The sequence below is a fragment of the Rhinopithecus roxellana genome, chromosome 1 (assembly GCF_007565055.1).
Source record: "Rhinopithecus roxellana isolate Shanxi Qingling chromosome 1, ASM756505v1, whole genome shotgun sequence".
Lineage (NCBI taxonomy): Eukaryota > Metazoa > Chordata > Mammalia > Primates > Cercopithecidae > Rhinopithecus > Rhinopithecus roxellana.
This window is the reverse complement of record NC_044549.1, coordinates 55,992,753-56,019,217: the sequence shown is the minus strand read 5'-3', so window position 1 is coordinate 56,019,217 and position 26,465 is coordinate 55,992,753. Positions and strand designations below refer to the sequence as shown.

Sequence of the window (26,465 nt, the reverse complement as noted above, 5' to 3'; positions counted from 1 at the left end):
GGAGCCTCAGGGAGTGAGGTCTACTGGATCTTGGAGCCTCCTGTTTCCAAGGCCAGGTGGGGCCTAGGGAAGGGGAGGGAACACTGCTGTCACCAAGTCATTGTGTAACTGGGCAGGTCCCTGCCCCTGAAGGTCTCACCTGAGCAGTGGACGTGGAGAGTTCTAGATTAGGCAGCCCTTGCCTACCCAACACCCTGATAGACAGACGCTTACCCGAGGCTCATTGCTGGATGTCCAGTAGGAACCACCCACTCATGAGTCCACTGCAGACCATCCTGCCCCACAATCCACCTGAGCCACATCCTGAGCAGGTCTCCCTCACACTGGTACCACCCTGGGATTGTTTTAACCCATTTGCATCTCAGCTTCCTTCTCCGGAACATGGGGATAATTTGGGGCCACCTCTCAGGGTCTTACAAAAACACATGAGAATAGGTAAGTCAAGGGTGCTTGCTGCACAGGGATCTTTGTGAGTGGACAGCTTGCTGCACAGGGATCTTTGTGAGTGGACAGGATGGACAGTTGGTCACATGGCCCTCTATTCTCAGACCCACAACCTGGAAGAGGGAAGGAGTCTGGGGCAAGGCCTCGCCTGGGTTCAGATGTGTGACCTACACCCTTAAGCAGAGCCAGATCAGGCCAGCAAAACCACACTAGACCTTGCCAGAGGCCAGCCAGAGAGAACCACACAGAACCATGCCCTCATGCATCTGAAAAGGTATCTCAACTTCCCCATCCCACTTGACACACTCCCATTTTACAGACCAAGGCCTTTCCAGGAAAGGCGCACAAACAAATTACCATGAAGATTTAAATAAGCCATGGGTCAAACACAGCCCACAGGGTACAGCAGGGGCAGGGTCATGCCAGCTCCCCAGCCTCTGGAGGTACCCCAGGAGCCATGGGGTCCAGAAGATTGCATCTGGCCCCAACTCCCTGGGCCTGCTGCCTCCTCCAGTGCCACTTGGGCCAGGACTGTTCTGGCTCCATGGGTCAGAAGAGCCCAAGCCTCTACCTGGCCTCCCGCCCCGCCTCCCCCACTCAGGCCTGTGACTAGGGGGCTGGGCCCATGCCACTGTATGTGCCTGGGTCGGTTGGCATGGGAACTCAGAGCAGGAGGCACGCAGATCACTAATTGCAATTTGCCAAGCTGAATGTCAGGACCATGATGGAAAAAAAAAATCGACATCAAAAGAAAGAGGTATTAGCTTCGGCTTGTTGCTGGCTGAGCCACAGCCAGATTCCCTCCTCTGCTCCCCACCACAGGGGAGAATCTAACCCTGAGTGCGGGAGGAGGCCAGGCTGCAGGCTGGGCTAAGAAGGGCAAGCAGGCCTCAGCCGCCACCCTGGGGAGGGCAAAGGGCAGCAGAAAATTGACAGCCTGCATGATCCCTGGCACCTGTCCACCAAGCACTCATCTCTTGGGCCTGGCTATAGGTGGACAACATAGCGGATGGCTCCTTCGTACTTCTACGATGGAGCCCTGGGGGTTAACTTTGGGATGAGCTATCACAGTCAGCCAGGCAGGGGGCAGACAAATGGGCAGAGTGAGGATTTGATCCCCGAAGGGAACCATTAGCTCTGCCCTGGCCCTGACCCTGACCTCAGCCACTCACTGGTGTAGAGGACAAAATGCCAGTCAATCCTTCCTGGGACTCATATGTGCATGGGCATCCACTACATATAAGGTGCAGTGCCAGCATGTCACCTACTTTCTTGCTTCAGTCCTCGCAAAGAAGCAAACATTATCATCCCACCTTACAGATAAGGAAACTGAGGCATAGAGGGTTCAACTGAACTGCCCAGGGTCACCTATCCAGGAATTAGTGAACACAGGACTTGCCCCAGAAGTGTGCTGGAGTCACAAGAGCTGACTCACAAAAGCTGATTCTGTGCACCTCTTCCCAACTCTGCATTCGGTACTGTCACCTGGGGAGCTTGAAATAGGTCATGGTGGGAATATTTGCACCACGGGAATTGGCAAATGCTAGAAACCATGTTTTTCCCCCTGGAGAGCAAACTGTAAACATTTACCAGCACATTACTGGTTCCACCCCAGGCTGTTGACTCTTCTAGTATGTCTATAGGTCTCTGCTTCTAGGATTTCACAGTTAAGTAAAAGAAAATTAATTGGGAGAAGAGACATGGATGCCAAGTTTTATTTTGCTCAGACAACACATTATTATAATCATCGTCATTTCATCTAAAAAGGCTATTTCAACACTAAAACAATTTTTAGAAGAGCCAAGTCTCAGGATAAAGTCCAATCCTTCCCCAAGACATACACACTCGTTCTCCCTCCCTCCTTGTCTCTCTGTCTTACGCACAGTCTCCTCACTCCCACCCCGAGGCTGAGTAGCTCTAGGCTCTGCTATGGGCTGCAGGAACTGGCCTGCTATGACACAGCAGGCCACACACACCTCCTCCCAAGGTCTAGGGGTGGCTCCGGCCCTTTGCCTGGCATCCTGGACCTGCTGGGCAGACCCCAGGCCCTAGTGCATTGCCCATCAGCACAGTGCCAGGGAAAACAAGTTACTCTGATTATTCACTTAAATCAAACTCAATTAGGAGGCAATATGTGTGTCTCAGAGTTAAAAAGAAAATAATTCATTCCATTGTCACAGAGATGCGACTTTGTGGGTTCTAGGATTTGGCCAGTGTCCTAGTGCCAGCTCCAAGGGTGACACAGAGGCACTGAGGGGGCCAGGAGTTGACTATGTACCTGCACTGTTCCTGCCTTGTGGCGGAGAAGCCACCCACCAAGCCAGGTCCAACCCTGGCCAGGCAATCGTACCTACTCCAGTAGAAGGGAGAGGGCCTTGGAAAGACAAGGGATACATGGGAATCCCTGCCCCCACTGGGTCAAAGGTAAGCTGATCAAATCCTGCCCAGACTTCCCTCTGCTTGGAATCAAGTACCTGGCTCAGCCAATGCCTCCCTGACCAGACAATGTTGCCCACAGGCCACATACCCAACAGGGAGGTAGACCTGCTGGCTCCCCACATCTTTGTAATTTTCCACGCTTTTCATAGAGATGACACTGCTTATCCCTAAGTGCTTCTAAGTGCCAAACTAACAAGACAGTGAGGGGAGAGTGGCCAGGAGGAGATGCAGGCATCTAGGGGCTGCAGTGGCTTAACGACTGGTGTGGGCACAAGAGACTAGGGACCAAGTCACGTCCTCCAATGTGCCCGACCCTAGGGAGGTGAACACATTGTGGCTCCATTTCCCAGACAAAAAAATTGAAGCCCCTGGCAAGGATGGGTACAGGGTCACATACTTAAGAGAGAAGCAGACCTGTCCTGACTCCATCTGTTCCATGACCCCATCTTTCCAGGACATTGTAGCCTTTGGGAAGCCTCAGGGGAAAGGCACTTCTGCGGCTGTGTGCCCTCGAAGAGTTCTGTCCCTCAGAACCTCAGCTTTTCCATTGGTAAACAGGGGTAATAACGACTGGCTGAATAGTTTTTAACGGGCAAATCCACAGGTTTTACTGGGCAGTCCCCTGAGTGCTAGCAGCCTGTGCAATACAGCCCCTCCACTAAGATCTAAGGACTCACCGAGGGCTCAGGACATCTACGAAAGCTTGTGTGGGGGGGTGGGGAGGCTTGTGGGGAAGGGGCGCTGCAGAAGAGTCCCGGCAGGCTGAGGCAGCTCTGCAGGTAAGAAGATGACACCCCGTGTTGCAGGATGCCAGGCCTTGGTTTCCAGGGTGTGGTTCTGAACCAAGAGGAGTTGGGGAGGGAGAGGGGATATCACTATCAGGCAAGGGAGTGACATCATCAGTGCGTGGGGTGAGGCGCTGCAGCTGAGGACCCCTTTAGCAGACAGGATCATTGAGACCCCAGCTAGAAGGCTGGGGAGGCCCCATGTCAAACTGCAGTGCATTCAGGGGGGGTCTCCAGCTTAGGGGCAGCTGCAAATGCTCAGGGGAGGGGGAGGGTAAAGAGGAAGGGGGAGGAACCAGGAGGGGAGGAATGGGTAGGAAGGGGAGGAGGGGGAGGAAGGGGAGGAAGGGGGAGGAAGGAGAGGAAGGGGGAGGATGGGGAGGAAGGGGGAGGAAGGGGAGGAAGGGGGAGGAAGGGGAGGAGGCGATGGGGAAAAGGGAGAAGAGTCCGTGTGCAGATGCAGCAGCACAGATTAAACTGTTGCTAGTTGTTAATTTTATATGTGAAGTTGTTGATCAGAATGTGATTTAATTGTACAGTATAATCCAGGCTTTTGGAATAAATTATGCAGAAAACTCATCTATAATTAAACAAATCAAAAAACCAGAGACAGGTGACACAGCAGGTTCACCCTCAGAGGGCACGGGTGGGTGTGGGCAGCTGGACCCAGCAGAGGGGCCAGAAAGGATGGGGGAGGGGCTCTGTTCAAGAGCAGACAGGGGCAGGCCCGGGAAGAGCCAAGGCCTAGCAGGGAGCCAGGGGCTCTGAACGCCCGAGCGCTGCCTCTGTGGGCCTTCTCACCACTCACATGGAGGTATTTTTTGTCTTCAAAGCCCTGCTGCCTCTCCCAGATGGCCTGTCTGGATAAACCCTGTTCCACTGGGCACCTATAATCAGTTTGCACCCTTCCCTTCAGCTTGGCAGTTCAGCCACTGCGCTGGGTGAGGGAGTGAGGGGTGGATACTAGGGGTGGGCAGCAGGGTAAGCAGGAGGGCTGGATGACAGGACAGGATGAGGCTGGGGCAGGTGAGGAGTATGAGAGAGCAGGGACAGCAAAGGCCACTGCTGCCAAGTGCACGGTGAAGCAAACTTGGCAATGGTGGGGTCCCAGGTCTCTTGCTTCTCTCATGATAGGCTGGCCAATTATTCTCCCAGCTCTGGGGAAGGCAACAATTTAAAATAAAGTGCAGGCTGGCTTTATTTGGTGGCTCACCCCTGTAACCCCAGCACTTTGGGAGGCCGAGGCGGGCATTTTGCTTGAGCCCAGGAATTTGAGACCAGGCTGGGCAACATGGTGAAACCCCATCTCTACAAAAAATACAAAAATTATCTGGGTGTGGTATCATACACCTGTAGTCCCAGCTACCCGGGAGGCTGAGGTTAGAAGATCGCTGAGCCTGGGAGGTCAAGGCTGCAGTGAGCCGAGGCCATGCCACCGTACTCTAGCGTGGGTGACAGAGCGAGACTGTCTCAAAAAATAAAAATAAAAATAAAAACTATAAAATATAAAGTGCTATTTAATTATTCTGGTTATTTCCACTGGCCTGCTACCTCCCACCTCAGCACCTTTGCAGTCTTCTGAAGGGGAAAGGGTGGGAAGGCAAGCAGGCCACCCCCCCATCCCAGCCTGGAGAAGACTGCTTCCTCCAGCAGTCACTCCAAGCTCCGAAAGCGCTGAAGCAGGGCTTGGAACAAGACTGATCCCTCCCCTAGGCCCTCGCACTGCTGCAAACAGCAGAAAGCTCAAGGCTGCACTCCAGGATGGCGGCATCTCCTGGGCCACCTTCCCTGGGGAGTCCTCTCTGACCACTCCGGTGGATGTCCCTCTGTACCTAGTGCCTGAGTGTACTGAGTGCCTAGATCCAGCCCTGGCTTTTGCAAGACCTTGAACTAGACCTTTCCTGTTAGGTTTCCATTTCCACATTTGGAAAATGGAGATAAAGTTCACCATTCCTTTCACCTCCAAGGACCCAAAGAGGAGGTAAGTGGAAACCGCAGCCCCACATGTGGGATGCTAGCAGTGATGGCTGCCCCACACACTCATGGCACACAGGCCCATCCAGAAGGCGGGACTGCTCTCACCACAGTCCAGCCTCCCTCCTCAAGCCTGCAGCTCCCTAAGTGTGGGATGGTTGTGCCTCCTCCTTAGACTGTGGCCTCCAGGTGGGCTGCAGCCCCCACTGCACTGCCCCTAGAGACCCAAGGCAGCAGAGACCTGGTGGGGTGCCTTGTCCAAGGAGCCCTGGGGAAGGGCAGGGCCTCCTGTGACCAGACCTTCCTTCCTGCTTGTCCAGGCAAGAGAGAAGACTCTCAGGTTTTGGCAGCTTTGGGGGCTCAAAGCCCAGGGCAAGGCCTTCCAAAGATGACAGGGCTGGCAGATGGCAACAGTCTAGCCGAGGTCACTCACTCCCCAGAGGCCACCTGGGCCACGAGATTACAGTGCCTTCAGATGTGGGAGCAAATCATCACTGGCCTCACACTACAAAGACCACGGAGGGGACACTGAGGCCAGAGTGACAGGGAACCATGCTTGCTCAGCTGATTCATGGTAGAGTAAGGCTCCCCAGCTAGCCACCCACCACTTCACAAGCTGGCAAACCGAGGCACAGAACTCAAAGGGGGCTGGCCCATCTTCAGTCTATTTCTGATTCAGTTGAAGAGACCCTGGAATGAGCAGCATGATGCCTCCAGGAGCACCATCCCCATCTCACCCACTCATCCCATGCACATAGGAGCCAAGGCAGCCCAGTTAGCACAGGGACCTTGGAGATCCTGAGGATCTGGGGAGGGGCAGGTGTTGCCAAAGCATGAATGGGTCCAAAGCCATCTCCCTTGACCACGCGTGCCTTGGGTCCCTGCCCAGATAATTCCTAGTCCTTCATGAGGTTATTAATTACAAGGCTATCCCTTCCCTTTCTTTACCGAGAAAGAGCTTTTCCTTCTAATTGGTGCTCTGCTGGGAGGCAGCAGTCTGTGCCTTCCCCTCAGACTAACGGTAAGCCATCATCCGGCATTAATTAGGGCACCAGGTCCAGCCCAATATTTACTCATAGCAGGCTGCCGGGTTGCGGGGAGTGGAGGGAAGCAGCACAGCCTGGAGCCAGGTAGCAGCACTACCCAGGAATGGGAGACCCCAGGCGGCCCACTTGGCTCTGCTTCTTGGCTTCTGCGGGTCTCAGTTTCCCTCTCTAACCAAGGAGGGGTAGCCTGAGGCCTCCATGGACCATTTAGGGATCCATATCTCAAGGGATCTGATGGGAGCCCTCCCTGCCTGAGGCCTGAGCCAGTGGTGACAGGCCAGGGATCTCACTGCACTGCCTTAATTCACCTGTACAGCAGCCAGATCACTATCCACAATCTTCAGAGGGAAACTAAGGCACAAAGCAATTGAGTGATGTGCTCCAGGTCACAGAGGTCACAAGCACCCGTCAGGCTGCACATACCTCAACTCAGAACATCAGTCTTCAATGCCCAGCTGCGGGTGTGGCTAAGGGGCCTCTCGAACTGTAAGTGTCCAAAACGAGATCCTGACAGTCCCTTGGGACTGTCTCCACCTCTTCTCCCCACTCCCTGCCTCTGCTGATGGCAGCTCCCTTGGTTCAGATCAAAGACTTGGGGTGACCTAGAACCCACTTTCTCTCACACCCACATCCAATCTATCAGCAAGTGCTACAGGTTCTACCTTCGCAATGTGCCCGAATCCACCCACTGCCGACTGCCTCCCTGGCCGGGCACTCATGAGGGTTCCTGCACCTCTGCAGCTGCCAGCTCACTCACCAGCCTCCACCTTCTGTCTGGTACCTGCCTCCCCAGTCTGTTCCCCTCTACGCACGGCTGGAGTGCCCTGCTGTCATGTCCCTCCTCTGTCAACTCCGTTGCACTAGGGGAAAGCCCAAGTCCACCCAGTGGCCACACCCCCAGTAGCCTCCCTGACCTCACCCCTTGGTGTGGCCTGAACACGCCCCTACAGTCCCTGCACAGGCTTCGGCACATGCTGTTCCCTCTGCCTGAAACAGTCTCTCCTCAGAAGTCCAAGGGCCTCTCACACTTCCTTCCGGTCTCCACACATACGTCACCTGCTCCGTGAAGACCTCCTTGCCCCTCCATTTGAAATTGCACCCCACCAGCAGCAACTGATCTCCATGTCCCCTCCTGGGGTGATTCTTTCGGCTAGTATTTCATCAGACATCCTCCCTCTTGCTTACTGTTAGCCTCTGCCTTGGGCTGTGAGCCCTGAGCCAGGAGGTTCCTGCTCTCCAGCCTGGAAGAACAGGCCATTTGCTGAGTGAATATACCTCCCCAGAGTCCTGCTGACCTCCTAGCCCTCCTGTCCAGCTTGCATGTGGCCGGCCACTGAGTAGGCAGGCGGGGTGGGCAGGGGGAGCCTGCGGAGAGGTTGGCAGTGTGGTGGCTGCCCCAGGGCTGGCCCAGGAGGCCCTCCCTTCCGCTGGCTCCTTTCCATATGAATTATTAAGGCTCGTTTATGAAGGGCCTGCCCAGGCCTGTGGCTTCCGTGCATAATTCATGGCTCTCCCTGAAGGCCCTGGCGCTGGCGCAGCCACTTCTTCCAGGAAGCAAGAAGAAAGTGTTGAGGAAGAGTGACCCAGACCTGGGCTATCCTCCACTCTATCTCTGCCACCCTGTCCCTAAACACCAGCCATCCAGCACCTGCACCCTCCCTCACCCCCAACCCATGGAGCTCTCTCCTGCACACTTGGGTTCTGGTTCCCAGGACCAGAGTTCATGGGCTCTGCGCAGGCTCACCTGCTCCCCTGTCTGTGGCTTGGTTTCCCATCTGTGGACTGACAAAACTGAGCCACCCTAGTGGTTTTCAAACTGCTACAGCAGCAAGATCATTCACCTTTTATTTTTCCAACAAAAACCTATGTGGAGCCCTAATATGTAACTGGTAAGGTAGTTATAAATATAAATGTATTTTAGAAGGTAGCACTGTAAAACATGACTCCATATTGAGTAAATAATCATTACAAACGTTGAGGCTGTTCTCAAGTATCTGGATTCAGGGCCCATAGGGACCTCAGCAGCTCCCACCACCCAGCACTCAGTTTATTCCTGTGTTTTGCACTCTGAGAAACTCCTAGGATACGGAGACAGGCAACCACACATGATAACAGTGACTTACAGCTCACTATGCAAGGGTAGGGGGAGAACCCTTTCCTGAGGCCCAGGGTAAAACCAGCAACTGCCCTGGTAACTGAGGCTCAGGGGTCGCCAAGGTGCCAGCACCAGTTTTCACTGTTTGTGAATTTCTCAGAAGTCTAGAGCTGGGATATAGCAGTAAGCAAAAGGCACTAACAAACCAGCCTGGGCCTCCCAGGGGCAAGGCAAAGGGTCTAGGCCAGGGGCACAGGGATAGGAATCCAGAAGGGGATCCAGGGTTCTCCAGGCCTGGAACCACCCACTCTGGCCACTGACACAGACTATGGGCATTTTGGGGTCTGCAACACCTACTCTCCCCAGCACATTCCCCAGGTAGTCAGGCACGATGGGAACATAAGTCCTGCCCAGGCCCATTTCACAAATGGGTAAGCTGAGGCTCAGAATGATCGGCTCTCAGGAGGTGAACATTGCTGCAGTCCCTGTATGCCCAGTCAGTGCTGAAATGGGGAAGCCATGCCCAGGCCTCATCTCAGAGAGCACAGTAGGGTTGGGACACCTGTGGAGGTCACCAAGTGGGTCAGGGAGGAACCCAGGAGCTACAGCCTTCTGTTCCTGCCCCACATCAGGAGATGAAGCTGGACTAGAGGTGGCAGGACAGACCCTGTCCATGTGTCACCAACCATTCTGGTCTGATTTGGTGATTCACACACCCCCATCTCCCCTCCTGCACATCCTCCCCACCCCCCAGCATGAGTCAAATCCTCGCTAAGCCACAAATAGCTGTTCTCTGTGTGAGTCCTCAACATGGCCTCCTGCCTTGAGGAAGACAGAGACCCCCTCAAGGTCCTCTGTTCCCCCTCAGAGCAGAATCCTCTGTGGAAGCTTACGGGCCCCCCAAGGACATCCACGTACAGAGGAGAGGCCAAGCAAAGACAGAATTCAACCCATCAAGGCCAGCTTTGTTCTCTGGCCTTGTCCTTCCTCTACCTGGCCAAGACACCTCTGCCAGGAAGCCTTCCTAGGTTTCCCCCACCCTCTTCTCAAAGCCACAGTTCTCACCACACTTTACCAAGCCTCATCTTAGGCTGGGGCTGCAGTCTAGTCCCATCATCAAGCTTCCTACAGAGCTTAGCTTGGAGCCTGGCCAAAAAGTTCTGGAAACACCTAGGGATAAATTTACCGGAACATCTTCCCCTTACCAGACTGGCCTGCCCTGACCATCTCACTCTGCAGTAGGAGAGAGGTTGGAAGACAGGGCTGTGAAAGGGGCCCCCACTTCAGCAGGCAGCCAAGCACCAGGGAAAGGCAATGCTGACGTGGAGCGCCTGTGCACTGGGCGCTCCGTGTGATTTCCACTGCAGCGATGGTACCTCAGCCAGGCGCAGGCCAGTTCATGCCCACTTCACGGATAAGCACTCTGAGGCCTCTGGAGATGGTGCAACTTGCCTGGGACCACACTGGTGAACCAGAATCTGAACCCAGTCAACTCAGCCATGGCCCTGTCCCCTAGGCTGTCAGGCCTCCTTAACCTTAAGGTGGACTCCAATAGCCAAACAGGAAGTAGGTTGCAGGTAAGGGCCGCCCCTCATATACAGCTTTTTCCAACTTTGAGAAGGCGGCTACCTCAGGAACTCACTGCCTCCACAAGCAAGTCAAAGCTGAGTGCAATGGGGAAGTCCTTCCTTATACCCCGTCAGGGCTACCCTGCTGTAGGAACGTTGTCGCAGCAGGGCAGAGCTCCAGTTCCCTCCAATGCCCCCACCAGGGAGCCTGAGCCAGGTATGGGAAGAATGCCCGCTTCCTCTGGGATCTGCTTCTTGTTAGTGCCTGGACCCTCAGAGTGTGCCAAGCTGCATGTAAATGGAATGTGAGTGCTCAACCTGCCTTGACACACCATGAACCCGTTACTCTCTGTGGTGAATTCTTTAGCAATGCAAATCCCCTCTGCAGGCTGTGAGGGATCCACAGCTGCACGAGGAAGGGGCTTCTAGTGTAGCCCCAGCTACCCCACCTTTCTGGCCTCCCCAGTCTGAGAGGAGCCACCCTGCCTGGTGAGCCTCAGGATTGGCTTAAGGGGAGGCAGGCGGCTGAACCAGCAGGCCTCATTACTGGCAAAATACTTTGCAGGTGCTTCCAACTTTCTGTAAATTCCCAACTAGCTCGCTTACTCCCCACCCAGTCAGTCACTCACTCACTCACTCATGCATTCATTCCAATGGTAACTATGTACCCACTATGGGCAGCTGGGATTTGGCAGCAAGCAGGGCAGATGCAGGCCTGCCCTTGGGAACTTGGAATCCAAGCAGAGGAAGCTGATATCTGATCCGGATTGCGGCCTGATGAGAAGAAGAGTCCAGCAAGCCTTGGGGACAGGATGCGTGGGATGCATGGGAAGGGGCCTGACCTGGCCGAGGGGTTGGCCAGGTGAAGGTGGCACCACAGAGCAGGAAGGCAATCCAAACGGAGGGCACAGCATATGTAAGGCCCAACAGTTGGCTCCACACACAGTGATGCCCCATGAGCACCCACAGACTGACCGTGGGCACCAAGGCAGGCTGCTCCCACACCGAGGTCTGCAGAATTCCTACCCTGGTACATGGGAGCACCTCTACACACTGGACGGAAGGGCAGTGAGATGGCTGCGCCCAGGGAAGCTGGGCCTCTTTGAGTGGGAGCTCAGTCTCTCAGGAACCGATTTCCTTCATTCACTCCACAGAAACGAACCAGTACCCATCACAACTGGGCCCGGGTGCAGAGCCTCCTGGCCCCGGCATCCTGACACTGCGCTATACTTTGTATCTTGCAATCTTGACCCCAGGGTGAGGCTCAGCACAACAAACATTAGAGGCCGGGGATTTTGTTATTACCCACCCCACCCCGCCGACACCTCTTCCCTCAGCTCCATGGGAGCTCCCTCCTGCTGCAGCCCCTCTACCACCCCCCTAGCAAGAAGTGCCAACAAGTGCAAAGCATTCGCCATTTTCCTGGTGTTTTTTGACATGGATATTGTCACTAGAATATCATCTCCTGAGAACAGCACCTGACAGGCAGAAGGTGCTCAAAAAATGCTGGCTGAATGACTGGCTGTTCCATCCTTACAACTATGAAACATAGGAAATGTGATCCCATTTTAAAGATGAGGTAACTGAGGCACAAATAAGGTCACATATGGGGTTCCCTTTATAATCCCCAGAACCAGGCTTTCTACCACACAGCAGGCATACGCATCAGGGCCCACAGTTCCAGGGCCCTCTAGATGGCCCCATGAAGTCCCCATCCTTCTTCTTTTTAGAGTAATGGCCTCCTCCATATGCCACCAGTCTGGAAATCACCTGTGAAATATACTTCCCCAGCACTGGCTCAGGAACTGAGTAAATGGCTAGGGTTAATGGCCTTTGGGATTGTTCCCCACAACCCCCTCCCCCAGCTGCTCTGTGCCAGGGAGTTGGGGCTGTGGGGCGCCAGACAGGCAGGGCCATAGTCATGAGGTCTGGGCAGCCCAAGGCGTGGTGGGTGCTAGGAGGCACTGCCCAGGGAAGAGCATCAGAAAGACAGGGTGGGGCTGCTGGGAGCCTCCAAAACTGGGGCTGGGGCCGGATCTATACGCAAGGCAAGCCTCTCCCTTACTTGACCCCTGCCCCTTGCTTTGTCCCCCAATCAATGGCTTATCCATGGAGAAAGGTGGGTCCAGGTGATCTCCCCAGGACCTCCACACCCTGACTGGGGAGGCCCAGGGCCGTGGGAATGGCAAGGGACCCTGGGGGCCTACAGCAGGGTGTCTCATGGCCCCTTGGATGCTGCTTGGAGCACCAACCATGCATGGTGTTATTTATTTGGCCTCACTCCCATGTCTTCCTAACTGTTTATCTCCCCTATGGACTGGGTGTCCCAAGAGCAGGGACCTAGTTGGCCCTTGGAGACCCCGGAGCCCGCTCAGGGCAACACACAGGTAAGGTGTGAGAGTGGATTCAGGTGGGGAAGGGATGGTCAGGAAGCAGGTCCTGAAAGATGGGCAGGCTGTGGAGCGGGCGGCAGGGCAGATGGGGCATGGGCACATGTCTATGCAGAGGAGCGGTTTGGAAGGAGCGGGGCAGCCGGCTGGGAAGCCAGGTGATCTCCTTGGGACAAGCCGCCGATTGTGGCAACTGGCTGCATGTACAGGCATTTGGGTTCAGTTGGCTCCCACAGATACCACGGTCAGGACATTGCTCAGAACCAATACACACCATCCCCCATCCCTGGGAACCTCAGTGCCCCCTTGCTGGGCAGAGGGTGGGGATCCTGTGTTTACCTTCCTATCCCCCTAAGGCCACAGTTGTGTACCTTGGCTCAACTTAGCTGGAAGAGGGGGTTCTAGAAAACATGCTAATGCCTGGGCCCTGCCCCCACCCCATTAAATAACACAGCTTAGTGGGTCTCTGGACACCCCCTTCACCTCCCTATCCAGGGCACCCCTTGGAGGCAGCCCCTGGGCTGGGAAAACTCCTCGCAAAAGCCACAGGAAGACATGTGGGAGTGGCCCAGGCCCTCTGGCCCCAGCAAAGCCAGGCTCTGTCCCAGGTCGTTGTGTAAAAGGTTGCTCCATTTTCCACAGTCATGACCAGCTTGACTCTGTGGACACCTGCACAGACCATGGGCTCCCTGCTCAGCACACATTTATTGAGTACTTGGTGTATGTTAGCTTGGAGCTCCAGCCAAGGGCAACTGGCCAGTGCCCCCACCCCTCCCAGGCACACAGCCCCCGAGCAGCCAGGCAGCAAGGTCTATTTCAGGACAAGAATGGGGAGGAGAGGGGCTTGAAGCAGGCTAGGCGGCCTCTGACCCAGACAAGGAAGTCAGGGAAGGTTTCAGGGGACAGTAACTTCAAGTTAAGCACCAAAGGACAGGTAGAGGTCAGTGGGACAACAAGTGGGTCCTGCTTGGGGTTGGCAGGGTCCTTGGCAGCCCATCCAACCTCTTCCCAGCTTCCTCCATGCTGAGTGCATAGTAGATGCTTGTTAAGCCCCCATGGAAGGAGATGGCTTCCGTTCTGTTGGGCACTCAGTTCTGAGGACAGAGATCCCGCTCTATGCCCACCCCCCATGCCCATCAGAAGCAGCCTCCCTGCTGAGGTCTCCACAAGCACCGGTTACAGGGCAGGACAGAAATGACAGTTATACAGATGAGGTGACAGGGGGAGCACCACTGTCAGCTGCAGAAGGATCCCTTTCTATGGAGGGTGCTGAGAACAGTGAGGACACTGAGGCTCAGAGGAGGAGGGCAGGAAGCTTGCCCCAGAGTACCACAGTGAGGCTAAGGTGGGTTAGGAGGAGACTGGAAGAGGAAGGGCCAAGGGGAGGCCCACAGACCCTGCTGTACAAGCCCCTAGGGTTTCTGGGGCCTGCGCCAGCTAAGGTGTGGCTTAAACAATTAAACATGCTGCCTCCCTCCCCTCAAGTTGCTCTGCCCAGGTACCACTAGGCACAGCCCAGGGAGTGAGGCAGGCATGGAGTGGGGAGGAAGAAAGGAGGGTGAAGGATGGAGAGGTAGGAGAATTGAAAGTGATTTCAGACTACCCTGCCTGCCTACTCTGTGAGCACCGGTGACAGTACCACCAGTTCCAGCATGCGACTGGGAGAAAACCCCAGAACGAGACCCGGATCAGAGGAGGATTATCAGTCAGCAGACTCACAGCCGTGGCCAGTAGAGGCCAGCTTCTTCCTTTCTCTGACCCTTGGACAGCCCCAGAGATCCCTCTTTCCTCATGTGACAGGTTGGGAACACTGGCCAGAGGAGCACCCAATCCAGAAGCAGGACAGAGCCCAGGGTTTACCCCAAGACCTGTGCCCTTGGCTGACCGGCTCCTGGACACTGCCCAACCTGGACCCAGGACTGGTGCAGAGAACACAGCCAGAGAGTAATGGGAAGGGCTAGGCTCCCGGCCACGTTGAGCATGGATCTCATCATATTCACCACTGGGTGCTGTCCAATGACACCCAGTCCTCTGCAGTATGTAGGCAAAAGTATATCCCCACTATAGGCAAGTACACCCCACCCTGAAGCCACCCTCCCCACAAGATGAGAATGAAGTCTCACAGGCAGCACCCGGTCATGTCTGGGCCTTCCCATGGCCATGTCTATGCGTCATTTCCGTGGCTGTGGCCTTCTAAGGCCAGGTCAGCTGCGCTGTTTCACAGCAGCAGGACATGCCCCTCTGGCCATCCTCTTGGCCCACTCATGCCAGCACTATCTTCAGACATCATCTGAACCTGCAACTCGCTGTTGTCCTAAACAGTCTGCCTAGGCCCTGCCTGACCACGGCACAGTACAGCAACTTGAGGGCAGTGGCTGCTCCCCCAAACCCCAGGTTTGGGTCTAGGCTATGCCTCAAGTGCTGAGAGGCCCATGGATGTGTCCCTCTCCAGGCCTCAGTTTTCCCATCTGTACCACATGGGAGTTAAACTGGACCAACTGGTCCCACAGTTCCCACTGACCCACATCTATAACACAAGTAAGGGTGGGACTATTCTACTGGGAAGCGGATTGGGAGCCAAAAATCTCCTACTTCTGGTCCTGAGGTGGCTGCAAGGAACCTAGGGACACCAGAGGCCCGGTGAGAAATAAACCCTCCAAGGATGTCAGCCTGGCCAGTAGGGCAGCCCCTACACAGGGAGAAGCATGGCAGAACACCATGGGAGTGTAGGGATACCCTGAAGGTCCTGTGGCCAGGGGTTGCCTGGAGGAGGTGAGATGCAGGAGGGATGTATGGGACAGGGCTGAGCATTTGAACCCCAGCACTAGGAGGAATCCTGCCCCCGCCACTTGCCATCTGCGTGATTTTATCATTTAGCCTGGCTAAGCCTCAATTTTTCTCATCTGTGAAAGTGGGATAAAAATGGACTGACCTAACAAGTATAAAACATACCACCCGGGGCCCAGCTTGTAGTGATTGATATGGTTAAAACAACTACTTCCTTTACAAACATTTCCTTGGCATGGTCACCCGTCCCCTCACCTCCTACCTCTTCCTTGGCCCCAAATCCCACCCTCAAGCCTCTCCTCTGATCCGGCAGCAAACACTGCTTCCCCATCCTCCATCACTCCCTGCCTTCTGCAGAATCTCCACCTCCAGCCCAAGGTGACCCCATCCTCAGCTCAAGGGTAAATCCTGATTAGCCTGAACCAATCACAGTGTACTATTTAGATTGCCAGTGATTGGTTCAGAGTGGACATGTGACCCAGTGCCAGGCAATGAGTGTGACAGGAAGTCGGCTGGGGGCTTCTGGGCAAGGTTTCCTCCCCTCTTAAGAGAAACCCAGAGGAGACATGCCTAGTGCCTGGGTCTGCACATGATGCCTGGAGCTGTGGCAGCCATCTTGTTGCCATACAGGAAGTTGACCAAGGACAGACAGCTACACCAAAAATGAGGCCATCAGGCTGAGCACAGGTGACCACTTGGTCTTTGCCATCACACACAGCCGCATCACACACCTGTTGGCTCCCTGTCAGGGGATAAAGGGCCCACCATGATGAAAACCCACTACACTAAGGTTCCATGATAAGCACAGAAGCAGCCTCTTGTTGGCAGCCAAATGCGCTCCTCAGACTCAGATCTTGAGGGGGTGGCAGTCAGCTCAATGCCTACTCCTCAAGGGCCCCATGACCCGGCACAGAGCTGGAGGAGGGGCACGGGGCTGGAGGAAGGACCCACAAAGGGCAGGGAGCCTGAGGAGGGTGTTGGTAAGGAAGGCTCCTGCCCAGGGGCCCTGGGCAGAGCCGGCAGCCTGGAGAGAGACACGGTTCACAAAAGCCAGAGGTAGGAAGCCAAAGCTCTTCCCAGGACCTTGAAGTGTCCCAGATAGTCCCAGGGCCAGAGGCTGGAGCCAGTCCAGGCAAGGCCTCAGGGGCCAGCTAGGGAAGTGGGGCTCTGCCCACGGCAGGCTTCTGGGGTACAAGGTCCCAGCTAGCCCGAAAGGGAGACACTCCAGCAAGCCTTGGGATGGGGGTGGGGGGGTCCAAGGAGAGACACAAAGATTCCCAGGGCCCTAACACACCCACCACGGACTCAGTTCACAGGGAGAAAGGAGAAATGCCCATTTGCAAGGGCCCTTAGCCCAGAAGCCTGCTCTGCCAGCTCATTCTCTTTTCTCATAACTGAAGTGGGGGCAGGGCGGGGGTGGGCTGTTTAGTTGCTTGTTTGCTGGAACTGGTGGCAGCACCAGGCCTGACCTTTAAGGCTTCAAATGCAGCGTTTTAGGAGGGGCCAGCAGGAGGAGAACGTGGGCTGCGGAAGGAAGTGATCAAGACTGAAATGCCACATCAGGCTGGAAACTCAAGGCAGAGCACGGGCCTCTACCGTCTCAGGAATACGCCAGCCCCTCCAAGCCCACACTGCCTGGTGACAAAGTTATCCTTCCCAAGGGGACCCAGAAGGCTTTTGTGTCTCTGAAACAGCACAGGGACATCAGAGTTTGCCCCATAGAAACCCCAGGAGTTGGGGCCTCACACCACATAGACATCTTGCCCTTTGAGTTTGCCAAAGCAGACCTCAACTTGCCCCCCGACCTCATGCCATAGATTTCATTTATTATTTATTTATTTATTTATAAATGAAAGGCTCTCACTCTGTGTCCAGGCTGGAGTCCAATGGTACCATCACAGCTCCATATAGCCTCAACCTCCCGGGCTCAAGCAATCCTCCCACCTCAGCCTCCTAAATAGCTGAGACCATGGGTGTGCATGACCTCACCTGGCTAATTTTTGTATTTTTTTTGTAGAGATGGGGTTTCACCATGTTGCCCAGTCTGATCTTCAACTCGTGGGTTCAAGTGATCCTCCCACCTCGGCCTCCCAAAGTGTTGGGATTACAGGCGTCAGCCACTGCACCCGGCCGGATATTTTTATTTAAGAGAAACAGCTGTACATCAGTGCAAGGAAGGCTGCACAGGGAGTCACCCTCCCCACAGTCTGTACTGATCATTAGAGATGGGGGCTGGGCTCTGCCCACAGAGTATGTGCAGCTGCAGATATGTGGGGCTTGAAGGTTCCCTTCCCCCATCTTGGGCCTCAGTTTCCCTGTGTATATGATGGTGGCATCACGACCTCAGGGATTTCTGTGGCTGTGGCATGTCCTTTCCAAGTTAGGGAAGCATGCAAAGCCCATAATGCCCAAGGAGACAGTTGCACCCAGGCTCCCTGCCCCCATAGGAACTCCTCCTGGCCTGTAGGCTCCTGAGACCCTCACAGCCACTTCCCAAAATGCCAAGGGCCCTGGACAAATCACAGCACTGACAACACACAGGTGAGTCCTGAAAATGCCAGGAAAGCAAAACTTACGGTTCTCTCAGACATCAGAACCCACAAGAACTGGGTCCACAGAGCTAGTGGGGCCAGGGCCCATCACAGGGCACCTGGACAGCCTTATTTATGAAGACTCAGTAGACAAAAATCCATCCTTGAAGGAAATGTCTTCGCTGGAGATGCTCCAGATAGAGAACATCTGGAGGGATCATCCCTCCAGATCATCAAGGGATCATCAAGCCAAAGTTTTTACAGCCCAAATCGTGCCCACAGTGTCTTGCAGCAGGGAGGACCCAAACCCACAGCAGATACTCAAGGGCTGCCAGTCTCCTGCCCTTCAGTGTGCAAATGAGAAGCACCCACTCTGAAAGGGAAACATGCCAGCCCAAGGTCACACAGCAAGAGCTTCCCACTCTGCCTGAGCCCGGGCTCCACACCCACCCTCCAGATTTTCCACACGGGAACGGCTGTTTGCAAAGATGCTTCACTTCACAAAGGACTCAAGGAGCTCCTCTGAGTCCCAAGTCCTCCAGTGAATCCAAATACCATTCAATTTGCAAAAATTTGAATTACAAGGACGCAGCCTCTGTTTCCTTTGCAGACTGTCATCACGCCAGTTGGTAGAAGATCAAACTTTCCAGCTCAGCCTTAACTCAGGCTGTTTCTAACATAAAAGTTTGCAAAACACTGTTCCTAACAATCAGGATGCTTTATTTCCTACTGCCAGTGTTTGCCCAGCTGAGCCCTGGCATTAACCTCAAAGGCGGGTGGTGAAGGTGGGCACTAGGAGCCCATTCTGGCCACAGAGATAAACAACATGTGTGCCTGCACTACATAGGCTCCCAAGCACATGCCCACATTTGAATTCATATGCACACACACACACATGCCTACTACTGCCTACACGAGAATGCCCGTGCACACACACTTACACACACACATCCACTTGTGAGTACAAACACGCATACAAGTGGGTATACACACAAGCATGCTTAGACATGAACACATCTGACACATGCACACACACGAACACACAGGTGTAGACACACCCACATACAAGCTGACAGGTGCACACAGGCAAAGGCAAGGGCCAAGCACAAGAGGAAAGACTCACAAACCACAAGTGGGTCTCAAGTGCCTGTAGGGCCTGGATGGGAGCTGGGTGCTATGGATAAGGGGACAGTGGCTAGCACTTGGAGTGCAGGCCCAGCTGGACTGCAAATCCCCCTAGATCCAGTCAGGATCCACATGCCCTTATCACAGACTCCCTAGGGCCAGGCCCATCCCTCACCGTCTGTCACACCCCAACCCTATGTGGCAGTACAGCCATGTTTTACAGATAAGGCTCCAAGACCCAGAGAGGCTGTGGAAGTTCCCAAGGTCACACAGCTGTTGAGAGAAGTGGCAGAGTCTCAGTGCACAGGAAGAGGGGGCTTGTTCAGACAGAACTAGCCAGCAGGGAAGGCAGGCATCAAAGGGGAAGAAAGAGGCCCAGGGTCTAAGAGGGGTGGGGAAAAGACAGGCAGAGGGAGTCACTTCTCACCCTTTTCACCCACCCCTTCCCCTTTCTTTAATGAAGATCATTTCCCAGGTGGGAGAGATGGATACTGATCAGCAGTGCCCCTCCCTCTCTGCTAAACAATTAGGCTGATCAGAGCTCAAAGTGGGTCAATTTGAAAAGCAGCCACGAGACACCCAAGGTATGGCCAAAGGAGGATGGGAGGTCCAGGCACCCTCGCACTGGAAGAGATAAGGCCCAGCGGCCACAGCTAAAACAGGGCGTGGAGAGGAGCAGGAAGACCCCAGATCTGTCTTCTTAGGGCATTGGAATGTCAGAGTTGGAAGGATCCTGGAACAGAGGAAACTGAGGCCCAGGGGGAGGAGGGGTTTTATCCAAGGTCACAAAGCAAGCTACCCAACTGAGAAGATCAGGCTGGACTTGCCCTTGACAGGGGCCCCCTGACCTAAGATGGGGGCTTTTGGAACTCGTTTGTGAAGATTCTCCCCCACCTAATCCCAGCTAGACAGTCTCCTAGTTTGTGAGGCTCTCCCCTCACCAGGCTCAGTCACGGGTAACAGTGGTGGCTGGGGACCCAGCAGGGCCAGACCAGATCCAGAAGGAAAAGCACTGTGGGGGCCCAGGTGAGAGGAGCGGGACCAGGACCAAGGACACCAAGCCAACAGCCTGAGTCTTACGGTGGCAGGGCAGGGCAGGGCTTGGCTGAGTCTGCCCCTTAGGTCCTGACCGTATGTAGACTTGAATGACAGAACCTTGACTCCTTTAGGGAGGCACCAAGAGACCCCTGTGGGGACCCTGCAAGCCAGCACAGCCATCTCAATCTCTGTGGTCACCTGCACTGCCCCCTCCTTCTGCCCTTAGCCACAGGCAGCTCTGGAGGCTCTTCAGGTTACACAGGACAAGAGAAGAAGGGAAGGGAAAAAAAGCAAAAACCACACACACACTTCCCTCAGGAAATACGAATATTGATTCTGTAGCTTCTTGTTTAGACAGTAGGCACCAGAAGAAAAAAAACCTGACATGAAGAGAATCTTCCCAGTTGGCTGGAGGGCTGTAGCCAGCAACGGGAAAGCCCCTCACCCTCGGCATGTCCTCCCCAGGCCTGAGGCCCGCACCCAGTCACTCAAAGACACAAGGCACCAAGTCTGGAGGCAAATCTCTGCATGGGAGTGGGGTAGGTGGCTGGAAGGGGGCAGAGAGGGAAAGACCACTCCTATCCTACAGGCAGCATCACCCTGCCAAACAGGGCTCAGGCCCACCTGCCTTGACTCCCAAACCTCCACTGCCCCTTGGAGAGTTTCCTAGCAACGAGCCCTTGAACACTGGTTCCCAAACCCCCCAAGTCCCACCCGTCCAGATGGCATGAGGCCCCCCAAGCATCTATAAGTTCCTAGCCCTGTGAAGTCCCCTCAGACCTGGCAAAACTGCCAAGGGACTAGAGAAGCCAGCCTCAGGTTTCCACGAACAACCCCCAGCCCCACCCCCACCTCCATGACCTTTCTCTCCAGAATCAGACTGGAATCCGGAGAGGGAAACAGCATCTCATCTCAAGATGAAGCCCCTCCTGTCCTCCACCTCTCCACACAGAGCAGGCCTGGCCCATAACTCAAAGCTCGGGGAAGGAAAGCTCTGGGCTGGGGGTGCTCCATGATAGCCTGTGTATACGTGGGAGGTAGATGGAGGTCAGCACTGGGGCTATAAGCACTGGGGCTGGCAGGGCAGCTTCATGCCAAGGAAGGCCCCTCAGGGTTGCCTGAGACCCAGAGGAGGAAAGAGAAACAGATGGGGCAAAGTCACAGCTGGAAGCCCCAGGCCCAGCTCCCACATCCTAGGCCTCTTCATTTTCTTCCCAAAGATTCAGGTTTCAAGCCCCCCTCCACTTCCTGGGCCCACTGCCCAGATGTCCCCAGCCCTCTGGCTGGGCAGCCAAGTGTCTGACAGATCCATCCTTTCCCAGCCCTGCCTCTCATGGTTGTGGGCTTTAAGCAGGTCCCTTCATTTTTCTGAGGTCAGTCTCCCCATTTGGAGGATGGACATGACCACGGGCTCTGAGATCAAGGCACTAATGTGGTTGAGGGGACTGGCCTGGGCTCAGTAAGGGAGATCACCATTAGCCTGGTGATGTCCCCCACCACAGTCAAGCTGTGTTGCAGGGGGTGAGAGAGGGAGGTGGCCCAGTGTCTTCCTCAAGGAGGTAGAATCTGATGCGGGTGGGCACAGCCTGATAGAGTGGCACAGCCCAGAGCTGGGATGGGAAGGCCTCTGGAAGGTGCAGCTGTGAGACCTTGAAGGAGGGGATCTAAACCTGAGAAAAGAGCACAGTCATGGCAGGGCAGCATGAGCAAAGCAGAGAGACAGGTGGCCACCCAGCCTGTGGGAGCCCTGGAGACTGGCGAGTCTCACAGTGAGACTGGCTACCGCATGGCTGCAGCATCTGGGCTTAATGCTAATGTTAACAGTGGCAGCCATAGCACCTGACGGAGCCCTCCCTGCCCACTAGAGGCGTCATCCTCTCTTGTTAATTCTCACCACCAGCCTCTTAAGCAGATTCTATCATTTCAATTGTGGAAACTAAGGCAAGGTCATCCCAATGGAGCCTGCAAAGTCTACACCTGACACCCAGCATGTCCCCAAACTACATCCTCCCAGGAGCTGGCAGTGTCCACCCATACACATCAGAGGTGCCAGAAGCTGGCAGTGCCCACCTGCACACAGGCAGAAGGAGAAGGGGATACTCTCTGCAGAAGTCCACTGAGAGGCCAGCTTCACTCTGGAGTCAGTCTCTCCATGGGGACATGAGTGTGACAAAGAATCTGGAGTGAGATTCACCTGCAGACTGTGAGGGGATTCATCCTAAAACGAGCTTCCTCCTTTCTCAGGGGTTAGCCTGGCACAGTTGACCAAAAGGAGGTGCCTGATAAAGATGGAGTCCAGGTGAACAGCAGCCAAGGGTCCCCCCAAAGTCCTCCACACCAGAGGGCTGTGAGCACCTGGCAGCTCTGCATCTCGGTGATGGCAGCAGTGGCTGCGAAGCCTCACCCCTCCCTACTGCAAAAGCTGCGGCAGGTTGTTGGGAAGATGGGGGACCCAGATGTGTGATGCTGCCTCCCTCCAACAGGGAGAGCCACAGGGAGGTGGAGACAGGGGCTGGAAGGCCCAGACAGACACACGTCACCCACCATTAACCATAGCTAGACTGACGCATGCCCTGTTGTAGGCACTGCTCCCCATGTGTCCACTCAGGAGAGGAGCACGTACTCTGGTTGTCATTAATCTGCTGGTGGTTCAAACCCCTCAGGCCCCTCACTGCTTCTGCCCACCCTCAGAGGCAGGGAGACGCTGGCCAACACCATCGCTGGAGCAGAGCTGGGCTAAGAGGGTACAGTCAGGTGGGCCAGCTCAGCCCGGTGCTCCACCCAGCACTCAGCAGGGACTCCACAGAGCAGGGGACAGAGAAACCCAGGGGCCCCGGAGAACAGGGCACAGAGGCCCAGCAGAGAGGACAAAAGAGGCAGGCAGGGAAGGATAGGTACAGCTTGATGAAAGACCCGAAGAAGGGGGACGGGGAGGAGGGAGGGAAAGACACAAGGGGAGGCAAAGCAATGAGGGCTGCCCCTCAGCCAGCGGCAGTGGCCTGATGTTGGGGAGCGCATAACTGGAAAGAGGAGGAGGCAGGTGAAAGGTATACTCAGACTCAGGCCCCCCACACTCAGCCAAACAAGTGCACACATGTGTGCATACATGCGTGCACACATGTAGCCTCCTCCTTGTTTGAAACTCTGAATCAAGGTCCAGGTAAGGTGAGAGAGCCCACTCCCTCCACCCCCAAAAAAACCCCTGAAGCCCTGTCCTCCCTTCAGCGGTAACCCCTCTGCCCTTCTCAATCCAGCAGCAGCCTTGGTCCATTTTGCCTGGTGGGCAGAGAGCCATGCTGCCAGAGCCATTACAGAAATCACAGCTAGCGGACCCCAAACCCACACGTGCTTAAAATCCAGTAGCTTGTGAAGCTGGGCCTCTTTGCACTGGTAGACACTAACAAGAAAATGACTTTCTCATTGAGGGCCTTCCCCACTGAGGGGTTGTCACTCCAGTGCCATGAAGCTGGGTTCCACTCTTCTCCTTGGAAATCCACCTGTATCAAAGTGTCATCCCAGCCTGGTCACACTGACCCAGCAGAAGGTTCTGGAAGGCCACCCATCCCTGAGCAACCCCACAGAACCTTCTGGCCCCAACGACAGCCTAAACCTTTCTTATCAGTTCAACAAAAGCACCAGTTCCACTGGCCATGGTCATGTGTGGGGAGCTTCAAGATTCCCTCCCCTTCCTCCCTCCAAGGATCAATGGGCATCCTCGTCTGCGGGACCAGGGCAGCTGAAGGGCGCTGGCTGTCACAGCAAACCCTCTGTGTCGTTGTACCATTAGTCACCTCCCCCTGGACCCTCAGAGCGGCACAGCACCCACCCCACCTCCACCCTCATTCTCTAATTATGGTTTTCAAGACATGTCCCAAACCCTCAAATTAGCTCCAACTATATTGACAAGAGAAGAGTGTCCAGCTGGAAATGTGCCGCTGCTGTCACACCCGTCTCCCCATCTTCTGGCTGGGGACAGAGGGATAGGTGTCTACTCTGGTCAGGGTCTCACATCAGCCTTCTAGAGACTCGTGCAGGCCCAGAAGCCATCTGACCAATTGCACGTTTCAGGGAAAGGGAGTGAGGTCGGGTGAGGTGGAAAAAGACATCTACTTAAACCTTCACTCAAGGAGCTATGAAACGGCTAAGAAAAAAATAATTGTGGTTTGGATCGTGCTTGGCTTTGAGGAAGAAAGAACAACAACAAAAAAAATGCTTTTGCTCTTTTTAAGCACTGTGATTGAAGTCCATTTCCATCACAGCAAATGAAAGACAAAAATGCACCCACCAGCCCTGAACTTCCATACGATTATTTTCTCCCTGGGCACCCTCCCACACACACATATGAAAAATCCAGACAGTTGACAGAGGACACGTCCGTGCGGCACCTGTAATTTGCCAACTGATCACCCGCCTGAGCACAGCCAGGCTGTGCTGATGACAAGACAGAGAGAGAGACCCAAAGAGGCGCTTTTCCTGAGTTTGTTTTTCCCTCATCTTAGAGAGCCTACGAGCTGGAGTTGGCAGGTTTTGTAGCAGAACCAGGGGCTCTTACCCTTGGGCAGAGCTGGTCTAAATGACACAGAGCCAGCCTCTCCCTTTCCCTGAGGCCAGACCCTTCCCCTTGGCCACCAGCAGCCCGACGACTCATGCCCCAATCTTCAGTCCAGGACACTAGTGAAGAAGTCCAGGGACAGGTGGCTCCTCAGACCCAGAGACAGATAACAGAAGCAGGGTGGTCACTGTGCCCCAAAGGGGTGTCTGGGCACTGACATAGGGCTGAAGCACAGTGTCAGGAAACTGATACGTCCTAAAGGCCACATGCACTGAACATCCACTCCCCCAGACACATCTGGCTAAGCTCACCCGGAGGAGGCAACCCGAGTTTGCAGGCTCTTGGGGAGGAGGAGAAGGCTCAGAAGGACCAGAAAACCTGCGGAAGCTGGCAGAGCCAGGATAGGCTATTATCCTGTTGGCAGCAGCAGCAGGCACAGGCAAGGGTCCTTCTCACCATTCACCTCTGCCCACCCCAACGCCTTCACCTCCCAACTGGGCTCTCCAGGGGACTCTCTCCTCAGGTAGAGGGGGGACCAAGAACAGGGGACACTGCCTCTGTGGTACTGGCCACAGCAAGAAGGTGCTCGCATCCTTGGCATACAGATCCCCACTAAAGGAAAAGGCCCTTGAAGGCAGGTGTGGAGATGTCCCTCACCTCTGGCTGTAAAGCGCCGGGTTCCCACCAGGGAGGGAACGTGGGGCAGATGCGCCGCTCCAACTCCGCCGGGCAGGGGTCGTTGGCCGCCCCCTCACCCAACCCGAGTTTCCCTCTCACCGGGTCAGCGCCAGGGGAATCAGCTGACAAGCTCGACCCCCCTCCCTACGCCTCCCGGGGCTTGAAGATCTTGCCTTGCCTCATTTGGGGGATTTGGGGGAAGCAGGGGCACCGCGGGGAAGTTTCGCGACGCAGCCAGAGCGCCTGGACCGCGGCTGCCAGCCTTTGGGGCTTGGGGCCGCCGCCCCCGGGCACAGCGGGCAGCCGGACTCAGCGCCTCTGCCCTGGCGCGGGGCGCAGGGAAGGAGCAGCGCGGACCGGGGGGCAGAGCGGGGCGCAAGCCACTTACGTGTGCTGCTGGGGGAAGCTGTAGGCAGAGGCGCCGGGGGCGGCGAGCAGCGGTAGAAGCAGCAGCGGCGACAGCAGCAGCCACAGCGGGCGCGGGGGCCCGGACGCCGGGCGCCGGGAGCCGGGGCCGGGCTGGGGGCCGCAGCCGGTCCAGGGGCACGCAGTCCGCGCTGGGCCGGGCCGAGAGGCGCCGCAGGTCCGAGCCGGCACCGCCATGTTTCCATTCAAGATGCGGCGCCGCGGGGAGGGGGGGGCAGTGGCGGCGGCGGCGGCCGCGGGTGGGGGGGCGCGGGCGCGGGCGGCGGGCGGTAACTCGGCCTCTCCTCCGCCGCCGCCTTCTCCGCGCCGGGCCTCCGGAGCTGCACCGGCCGCAGCGCCTCTGCGGGCTGCGCGCTGCGATCTCCCTGCAGCGCTGGCTCCAAGCGCTCTGAGCGCCCGGCCCGGGACCTGCGCTCAAATAGCAGCTGCCGCCGACCTGCCGGCGCCGCCCTCTTCTCTGCCTACCTCCCGCTTCCCCGGCCGGCCCGCCCCCGCGCGCCCCCGCCGCGGCCACGCGCCCACCCGCGCCCGCGCGCCCCTCATCCCCGCGCAGCCCGAAGCCTGCCCTACTGACTTGCGCGTCCTGC

The 26,465-nt window shown here is 55.8% G+C and overlaps 1 protein-coding gene across 4 annotated transcripts in view; it reads right to left on the bottom strand.

The window, feature by feature from the left end:
* CACNA2D2 (calcium voltage-gated channel auxiliary subunit alpha2delta 2) overlaps positions 1-26,055 on the bottom strand; it is a 140,325-nt gene extending 114,270 nt beyond the window's left edge. For all 4 annotated transcript variants that reach the window (XM_030936261.1, XM_030936299.1, XM_030936350.1 and 1 more), the window contains exon 1: positions 25,841-26,055. In XM_030936261.1, coding sequence (XP_030792121.1) covers positions 25,841-26,055 — 215 coding nt within the window. The remainder of the gene's footprint in view (positions 1-25,840) is intronic.
* Between the last annotated feature and the right edge of the window lie 410 nt (positions 26,056-26,465).